At 52.4% G+C, this 9,935-nt stretch overlaps 2 protein-coding genes across 2 annotated transcripts; both read right to left on the bottom strand.

Annotated features, from left to right (window-relative positions):
* Positions 1 to 3,270: 3,270 nt before the first annotated feature.
* Positions 3,271 to 4,347, bottom strand: NCLIV_043470 (srs domain-containing protein; the record flags this gene model as incomplete). Its single annotated transcript, XM_003881264.1, has 1 exon — positions 3,271 to 4,347. The coding sequence occupies one exon, from the start codon at positions 4,345 to 4,347 to the stop codon at positions 3,271 to 3,273; it is 1,077 nt and encodes a 358-aa protein (XP_003881313.1).
* A 3,843-nt stretch (positions 4,348 to 8,190) lies between these two features.
* On the bottom strand, positions 8,191 to 9,264 carry NCLIV_043460 (srs domain-containing protein; the record flags this gene model as incomplete). Its single annotated transcript, XM_003881263.1, has 1 exon — positions 8,191 to 9,264. One exon carries the CDS (start codon positions 9,262 to 9,264, stop codon positions 8,191 to 8,193), a length of 1,074 nt encoding a protein of 357 aa, XP_003881312.1.
* Between the last annotated feature and the right edge of the window lie 671 nt (positions 9,265 to 9,935).

Genomic DNA, 9,935 nt, shown 5'->3' with positions numbered 1-9,935 from the left:
CCTACAGACACAAGATACCGAATATGGACAACCGGAAAACCTATCAAGTAAACTACAAACAGTTACTGCAGTTAAAAAAAAATATCGAATCAAAAAATGCCGCAGAGTCACGAAGCCTTTTCTTGTCCCGAGGCGGCAATTGCGACAGGGCCCGGCTGGAAGACCTCGCTTCGACCGACAGCGGTGGACCCGTTGACTGGTGCCGCTAGTGGGGGCCCCAGACAGGATTGTGCCATTCGTCCGACACTCTCAATTTCACGTCGTTGTGAATCGAGCAAGTGACGGCAAAACCACCTATTCGAGCTATGTTGGCTCTCGAACAACTGCCAAGAACGCCGTCAGTGGCTATCTTTGTTTTCCCCAATATGTGCTCAGTGTCCATCACGACCTCTAGGTCTCTAACAGACACCAGGCGATGCTACACACCCTGTGCCGTCGTGCGCCTTCGGGCGTCGCCAACTGCCGTTTGGGTGAGCTCACCACAAAGGCGCGGGGCAACCGCGCCTGCGCGATTGAGGTTCCGCAAGTATTTCGCTGGAGGTTCCCCTGCACTCATCCTCACCTTCCCTTCGCTTGGGTTGGCTACAAGGCCGTGAAATGGGATTTGCATGCTCTTCCATCTGTTCCCGAGGTCTGTTGGTATTCGTCTCGTGTCGTCTCTCTCGTTCTCCAACATGTTGTGCCTGCTGCCTTTCGGGTGTCGCTGCGTGGCGTCTCCCCTCACAGCACAGCACATCCCTGATCACCCATAGCAGATGTTTGGACTTTCCCTCTCGCGCACTTCTCCGCTCACTGGTACTCTGCCTTGTCCTTGTTTCCTTTTTTATCGATTTTCTCTGACTTCTACGGCTTTCTCTTGACGACAGAAGAAGCCTCCATGCACAGTATCTTCTGTGTCGGGCTCGGCGGTCACTCAACGGTGACTATGACGTTGCAGGCGCGAGCATCACCGAGCCACATCGTGGGGGAACAGGGGGAAGGGTGACTGCAGTCCATCTGGAGACGAGAGGATAGTGAGACCAGATGAGAAGAAATCGATGGGAGAGCGCGATGGCCGCTGACGACGGAGTCTGACCAGCAGTATCGCGGAGAAAGTGACAAGCACTCTGCCTCGAGGGTGCACGAGATACGGAGTACTGTCTATAATCATGCGGAGATACCAGAAAAGGAAGAGAAACACAAAAACGGACAAGGCAAAAATGGAGAGGAGAACAAGGAATCCAAGAATCGAGCCAGAAAAACAGGAGACAGTGAGGAGAGGGCGAACGCTACGAGGAGCCGACGATGGTCCACTGTACAAGCGAATGGACCTTGGTACACCTATGATCGGCTTCCATCGCTCTGTCTCTCTTACATTCTGCTTCTTCTTGCCGTCTAACCGACAAGGCGCCGTTCATTCCACCCTTGGCCAAACAATCGAACGAAGAGCATGTTCGATCGAAGAACACTGGAGGCCGTTACAGGGAACTGCTCACGCGAGCATCCTGTGAACTCGCCACCCTTCAAGCTCTCTTCAAACGCGTCGAGAAGCTACAGAAACAGAACTGTTCGCTCCCTCCCAGGGCCAGATACGTTCATTGGTTGGTGCTGACGCCGCCGTCAAGCGTCTCTTGCTGCTCGTCCCCAGGCGCAGGAACAGCGGAGCATTCCGCGCGTGACCGAAAAGCAGCGAGTCCACAGCCGGAAAATGGCTGCAACCCTATTGCCTCGCACTTGCTGGGCACAAGGAGACATCTTGGGAGCATTTTGTTTACGCTCGCCGAGTCAAACAGAGGCACTTCTCCGCAAACCTACCGCAACTGATATGCGAGCGGGAGACCAGCGATACGAAGACAGGAGAGGTACAGCATCAGATTGAAGAGCTACCATGACCACCAGACCAGTCCCGTCACCTGGTCTCCAAAACGCTGCTTTCGTCCTTTCAAACAGCATATCGATTGACATGGAATGGAGCAGCGTAGAGTCAAAGATGCCAGTGGACGGGAACACACCTGTGCGTCCGGCAACAGTCGCCACAGTGTTTGTTCGTTTGCTTGTGGGACGCTCACTCTCTCGACTTCTTAGTGCAGAGCTGAATGTATCTCTGGTTTTGAAGACCATCTGCCTCTGTATGCCGGAGTTGCGGCCGGATGCACTTTTCTCCCAGGTCAGTGGACGACAGCGTTCAACGTCACCGCTTGAGGCGCTTAAACAAGCCATAAGGGTGTGTGTTTCTTTCGGGTGGCTACCAACCGCAGTGACTGAGTATGCGGTGAACGGCAGTCTACAGTATGACGGTTCCCTGTATGAAGAGTGAGGATTCTGTCGCATGACGACTTTGGATGGGCGCCACCAGAGCGGCGCGGAGGCACCGGGACGCAGGATCAGCGGCACCAGGACGCAGGATCAGCAGCATCAGTCGTGGTCCATAGAGGCATATTACCAATGAAAGCTGCATGCACTAAGGTGTACAAACGATTGAATTGTTCTTCTCTCTAGCAGTATCAGAACACACAAGTCGCACTCAGTTCTTCGTACACTTTTCGACACCATGATCGAAAAGGAATGCCTTGCCTTCTTGGTAAAGCCGGAGCAAGAAAAAGCGTGTATAAGCTACAGATACTCTAGGCAGCGCCCACCCCGGACGGTGCCGCCGACTACTGTGGTATCCATCTTCTGGCCGAGCATTCATCTATCCCACAACAGGCACGTAGGAATCTCGATCACTCCAATATTATTGCACCTACTTCCCACAAGCACGGCTAGTTTCCATGGAAGACTGCTATGTCGCAGTGCACTGGACCGGACGCCAGCTGAGTGAACGCCCTGTCTGTGGGAGCGCCCCGGATCTTATGGGTACCTTTGTTCCTGCATCTCCTTCGCGACGCTATATATGCTGTGCAACAACAGCTGATGGGAGTGACATTGCGAAGGGGCGATGCAACAATGAATCCAGCAGAATTCCGATGCATAGCGACAGAGCCTCTTCTCCCGCTACACGGAACTCAAAGGACTTACAGTGCCAGTGTGAACTTCGAGTCTGACTCCGAGAGAAGGCCGCGGACAGAGCGAAAATAAACCTGCATGGGACCGGACAGACCAACCTTTGGTTAGTTTTGGTGCGCAACAGCTTCATCTCAAGCACCAGCACGAATCCAGCCGAATCAAACTGCCACCCTCCGACACAGAATTCCTCCGCAGGCATACACCGACAACACACACTGAAAGGGATCCGTCGCAAAAACCAAGCAGCAGGTCGCTAATTAGAGAAAAGAGCGTACAAACAAGAGGTCAGCATGTGCCAAGAAGAACAAGGGGAACAAAGACCAACACAAACAATCCGCGGAAGGAAACGCTCGAGGCCTGGGACCCGGACGAACTCGCGGCAAGTGTCACCTTCACTTTGCATGTCGGCAGCTGAGCAGCTGTGGTTCCATTATCGTCCTCATGCCTCGAGACGTTGTTGTTTAGGTTGCATCCCAAGAGAATCGTTTCTTCCTGGGCAGGAAAGCCGTCTTCCGGAATCACCAGTTTCGGTGCCTTGGAGTTCAGCTCATCCGTTGTCCACCAGCTCGATGTGAAGGTCGGCATGACATCAGTGAGGTTCACGATCCTGCACTCATCTGTGTTGGAGCCGACGCAGTGGTAGGCAGTCAAGGATTGCTGAGTCGGCTCCATCTGTCCCTCATCGCCGCATTGGATAGTCAGCGAGTTGTTTTCGGAATTCAGTGTTACTTCTGGAACAGACGAGTTGCTCTCTTCGCCGTAGGCGCAAGTGAAGACACCGTCTTTCACAGCCGAGGTCCTGGCCTTGACGCTGACCTTCACCACGCACTCGTCATTCTTGGCTCCTGTGTTTAGGCAGCCGGCGAAAAATGTTTTGTCAGTCAACGGAAATGTCTCTTGGGGAAGGATTAGGGAGTGACCATGATTGCTGGTTGTCGGAGTCGGCGTCGTCCATGCGGGGACGTTGCCCTGGGTGGCTTGAATCAGGAAATTTTCAATGGGAGTTTTGGCGGTCTCGCTTTTACACGACTGCAGGGTCTCTTTTTGTTTTGTTGTTGCAACGCATACGTCTGACGCATTCTTGGGCATAAACTTGAATGTCGATGCAGGACACACTATAGTGATTCCGTTACTCGACTCTGACAAAGTTGGTGTGTCCGTTGAGCCGCTTGCTTCTTTGCGCCCAACCGATCTTTCTGAGCAGACACAAGTGGTCATCTGATTCTCGTGAGTGCATGCAGCTTGTATTGTTCCCGCGGCATTAGCCCTCGATAACCCGCTCAGACACGCGACAAAAAAACAAGCAGCCACAAGCCCGACTGCCGCAACGGGCTTGTTTGACAGGGAATTCGGGCTCCCCATCTTTCACACGAATCAGTAGTTGTACATATAGAAAGCCTCTTCGGTCGCAGCAGGTCAGTGCGACTAACAAAAAAAGATGCAACCGAAAAGTGAGAAGACACGCCACGACCCATTTTGTCCTGATTGCAACTCTCGCCAGGCAAGCCTGGTGCAGCCCCGCCCGTTGGACGGGCGCGGACCCGTCGGCCCGTGCCACCGCTGCGGCCTCTGACTCTTGCATGGTTTTCTGCGCTACTCTCCATCTGAGGGAGCTGTCGATTAGGTCGAGTCCAAATTGAACCAATTCGGCTGGATGTGTTGCATCTTCTGGGAGCCTCCCCGTTCCTCTAAGCTGCCACTCCGTGTTCGCCTAAGATTGTCAATTTCCAACACCTCTTTTCCCCTGTTCTCAAGCACGGAACGCGATGCGACAGGACCCGGTCTCGGACACGACTTGGCGTTTTGAGAACTACCGTTCTCAACAACCGCACTCGACAAAAGGACGCGCCATCTTCGCCCGCTTGCCCGCCCATAGGGTTCCGAGACTTTTTTCATGCGGCCAAATTCCACAAACAGTTTTCTCCTATGTGTCACATGGATAGAAGGAGCACGGGGCTCTCTCGGTTTTTCCACTTGTCTCCGGTGTCTCTTCTCATTTTGCCGCGTGTTGTCTCGGTGATACTCTTCGCTCTTCGTCCCCTGTCTCTCCTGCTAGGTTGTGTCACTCTTCGCCAGCTCTGTAATATCGCCGTCCAATACCAATAGGAGATGTATGGACTCACCGCGCGCTGTTCAATCTGCCGTTATTGTTTGCTGTCGTTGTCTGGCCTCTGTCTTTGTTTTCTCTTTCTTCGTCGTGTTTTTTCTTTTCCAACGGGATGGAAAGCCTCTTGAAACAGCTTCTTCTGCGGTGGGATGGCTGCGTGGGGTGGCGGGCGTCAGGACAAAGTCAGGGCGCATTGACTCGAACGAGAAGGAAATAGTGAGGCAGGCTGGGCTCCACTAGACGGAAGTGTGTGGATACGAGCAGAAGTCGACCGTTAGAACTTTAGTGCCTCAAGAGGAAAGAGGAACTGAAGCTGCATCCAACCGCCTGTTGCACTGGCCTGTCACAAACAGGGGGCAGTAGGAGTTCTGGGCTCTCTCTATGACGCCCCAGGTTCCCTTCTCGGTACGCCACGTCGTTTTTGGTTCGCGTTCCTCTCTGGTGGGCGAAGGAAAAAACGGACGTGATAGAACGGAGACAAAGAAAGAACTACGACACCGCGAAGGTCAAGACGGGACGGACAGTGAAGGGAATGAAACAGGGGAGAAGGAAGAACCGAAAATAAGAAACGATGATGAGAAGGAGAATGACGGGAATGAGGACAGAAAAAAAGTCACGAAAACGGAAAGCTGCCTACAGAGACTTAGCCTGTCGTGAGAAATCAGACACAGTGGAGGAGCAAAAACGGCAAGGAAAGGACACTCTCGAAGCTGGGAAAAAGACGAGCCGGGAGACAGCAAAGGTGCTCTTCTCGCCTCCACTTCTGCAGCAGATGTCCTGGGCAGCCCGTACAGCTGAGCACCGCCATCTTCCTCTGTCTCTTCCTGTCTTTCCTCTTCTTCGAGAAGGAAATAGTGAGGCAGACTGGGCTGCAGTAGGCGGAAGTGTGTGGCTACGGGCATCAGTCGACCGTGAGAACTTTAGTGCCTCAAAAGGAAAGAGGAATTGAAGCTGCTTCCAACCGCAACCCCTTCTCCGCTCTTCCCTTTGCTACGCGCCTCCTCATATGTGTTGCTTGCCGGCCAGCCTTGTGTGGTGTGGGATGACCACCTGAATATGCACCGCAGCAAGGTTTTCTGTTTCGTTGAGGAGACGGACAGCTGCTTGCTCTCTCGGTTGGTGGTCAATCGGGGGAACAGAGAAACACTGAACGCCCTAGCTGTGTGGGGGGCCAGAGGAGATGCTGAGCCACAAAACACAGCACAGCCAAAGAAGGGACCAAGAACAGATTTGGAAGCAAACCAAAAGAATATCTCGAGGACTGTCTTCAGTTTCGATATCGTGGGTTTGCCCATCACTTGTCCAGTAGCTTTGAAGAACCGGAAGCAAGACTTCCCGTGAACGAAGAGGTAGTGATGTACAAGCACACAGATGAGAGGGCAGAAGCGAAGAACAAAAGATAGGAAAGCATGAGGGAGGAAAGGGAGAAGGCGAAGACTAAGTGAAGAAAAGCGAAGAATGGGTGCTTGAAGGAGGGTTGACTTAAGGCAATTCTTTTCTTGAGGAACGTCTTCCATTTCGGTGCTTCTCTTCCATTCTCCCTCCCCTTGCCTGGTCGTCACAAGAGTGTCACGCGTTCGGTTTCCGTTTTAAGAATGACAACAAAAATCTCTTCGAGAACAGCAGCGTAATCACACGAAGAGAAATGCTGACGCAAGGCTTCTGCGAACTCTCTGTCCTTCCAGCTTACCTGACGTGTATGTAGAAAACAAACAGACAACTCGTATCCTCTTTCTGTCTCCCGCTCTCATCCTTTGTTTCTGGTCCGCCTTCCCTCCAGTGCCACGCACGAAAACTGAGGTGTATATAGAGCCGAACGTTCAAGCGTGCAGCCGAAGGAGAAGCGACAGCAAAAACCGCATCGAGCGGGATTGTGTCTCTTCTCCCTCGCCCGACAAAAATGCTCATTTTGTTCCCATTCTCTGCGTCAAAACACTAGGTTTACTCTTGTGCCGGGTCGTCCTTCTTCCACAAGGTTCGGTTTTTCACACGTGAGCGGTTGACTGTTCCGACATATTATAGCACTTGCTGGGTTTCTCGTTGTCTAGGTCACAAGTCTCCGAGTACAGGATTCACTGAAGGATATACCATTCTCCCGAGTCTGTGAACGCAAGCGTTCACATTCGATGCCTCTGGTTATCGATGGGCGATTCAAATGCTTCATTTTTCCCGGTACCCGGAAGAGATACGGCTTCGACGGACGTGTGCGGTAGCCGACAAATTGATCGTGGCGTGTATGGAGAAGAATGATCGTGTCGCAGAGTAGTGTGGAATGGGAGCAAATGAAAAGAGAGTAGTGGAAACAGAGAGGCTATCCATCAGTGTTGTGTAGGATTTAGAGAGATCGACTGGCCAGCCACGGCTACTTGCATCATTATGTTCTCTGCACCCTGCTCGAAAGGAATACCTGGTCTTCCCCGTGCTCTGGAGCAGGCAAAGTCGTGTACAAACCTTTTCGCCTCTTAGCGGCACCCAACCAGGATGGTTTGAAGCCAATTGCAGCCTGCATTTTTTTTTCAAAACGGGGACGGATGATGGACTCAATCCATCCAGTCTACGAAACCCAATTTAACGAATACAGATACTGGCGCTATGTGACTGGGACATGATAGTGGAAGTGCAGCAACCTTCAGCTGACCAATTGCCTTCTGGCAGCACTGCAGACGCCATCGTTGTATTCGTTTCTACATCTCCCTAACGACTGCATATACGCGACGGAACTGCAGCTCCAGGAAGCACACATTTATTGAATGTTTGTTGCATCGATGACCCTAGCGAAATTTCGCTGCGTAGTGGCCGATTCCCTTCTCATGCTACACAGACCTCACCGAAGTTGCAGGAAACTGACACACTTCATGTGTTCATCCATGATAAGGTACTGTTCGGAGCAAACAATGAACCTGCCGGATCAGACGGGCAAACCTGTCTCTGTTGGCAATTGTGCGCAACAGCGTCAATTCGATCTCGAGCGAGGATGCAGCGGAGAAACAAACCAACGCAAATTCCGCCGCAAGCGGACATCCGCAGCACCCGTCGCCAATAGCGCGTACAAATACCACGCAGCAAACTGCTGCTCTTAGAGCACGTTAGACCGATATTCAGTATGCGCCAAGCAGGACGAATGGAACTGATACCAAGCCAAACAATCTGTAGAAGGAAACGCTCGTGGCCAGTGAACCAGAGGTTTGGGCACTGATTGTCACCTTCACTCTGCATGTCGGCAGCGCTCCAGCTGTGGTTTGATCACCCTGCTCGGCCTTCGATGTTTCGGCGATGTTTGGGTTGCAACCCAACACAATCGTTTCTTCCTGAGCAGGAAACCCGTCTTCCGGAATCACGAGTTTGGGTGCCCTACTGCTCTGCTCATCCGTTGTCCACCAGCTCGATGTGAAGGTCGGCATGACCTCAGTGAGGTTCACGATTTTGCAGTCATTTGTGTTGGAGCCGGCGCAGTGGTAGGCAGTCAAGGATTGCTGAGTCGGCTCCATCTGTCCCTCATCGCCGCATTGGATAGTCAGCGAGTTGTTTTCGGAATTCAGTGTTACTTCTGGAACAGACGAGTTGCTCTCTTTGCCGTAGGCGCAAGTCAGGACACCGGCCTTCACGGCTGAGGTCCTGGCCTTGACGGTTACATTCACCACGCACTCGTTGCCTCCTGCTTGTAGGCATCCGGCAAAGAAGCTTTTGTCGACAAGAGGGAAACTGCCTGGTGGTATTGTTAGAGAATAATCCTTTGTTGTACTGGATGTCTCCGTCCACGCTATTGAGTTGCTCTCGGTAACGGGGATCATGAAATCCGTGATGGGAGATTTCTTGCCAGTACCAGCTTCACATGTTTTCAGAGCCCCCTCCGTTTTTTCTCCAGTGCAAACGTACTTTTTGTCGGAGGGAACAAACTCGAAGTTTTCTTTGGGACACTGAATGGCGATTCCGTTGCTCGATTCAGACAGAGTTGCGCCGCTACCCGTTCCGTCTGCTCCTGTTTTTGATTTTGCCTCCGATCCGCAGGTACAAGTGGTCATCTCCTCAGTTTCATCACATTGTGGTGTTATTAGTGGTGCGGCTGCTTCACTCCTCCAGAGGCCGCTCGAGCATGAGACGAACAGAACCGCAGCCACAAGCCCTATCACTGGTGCCCGTGACCTGTTTGACGGGGAAATGCGACGCTCCATCCTCGACGCGAGTTAGTGGACATCCACTACCGAAAAACCTATTCAAATTCAAAGAGTCACGGTAATTCAGGAGGACTTCGAATCAAAAAAAAGCAGGACACAGCCACGAAGCCATTTGTGATGAGACAGCAAGTGCAACAAGGCCACCCAGGGGTACCTCGCTTCGATGGACGGTGGCGAACCCGTCGGCTTGTTCCGCCGCTGGAGCATGCTGCCTGTGCGAACCTCAGTCTCAGGTGTTTTAGTAGTGCCAACTGCAAAACCTATCCGTATATTCAAGTTGTGTTGTCTCTCAAAGATCAGTGCATTAGGCAAGTAGGAGCCATCTTTCTTCTCCTCAATATTACCAACTTCCATCACGCACTCACTCACCTCGGCTTCCGACAGTCGGAGCGATTGTCGCCCACCCCGTTGCCTCGAGAGCCTTCGGGCTTCGCGAACTCCCGTTGGGCACGGACACCCAAAAGGGACGGGACGGGGCAACCGCGCCTGTGAACCAGTGAAGATCAGGAAGAATTCAGCTGGTGGATTCCCAGCCTTGCCTTCCCTTCGTGACGCTTGGCTAGAAAAAAGTGAAGGAGGGCTCTCCTTTCTTCTGTATGTTCGCAGTGTCTCTCTATTTGAGTCACTTGTCGACTCTGTCGTTGCTTTCTGTCAACATAACTGAAAAA

The sequence above is a fragment of the Neospora caninum genome, chromosome IX (assembly GCF_000208865.1).
Source record: "Neospora caninum Liverpool complete genome, chromosome IX".
NCBI classification, from domain to species: Eukaryota; Apicomplexa; class Conoidasida; order Eucoccidiorida; family Sarcocystidae; genus Neospora; species Neospora caninum.
Note: the sequence above shows the minus strand (reverse complement) of the source record. Positions and strands in the feature narration are given on the sequence as shown.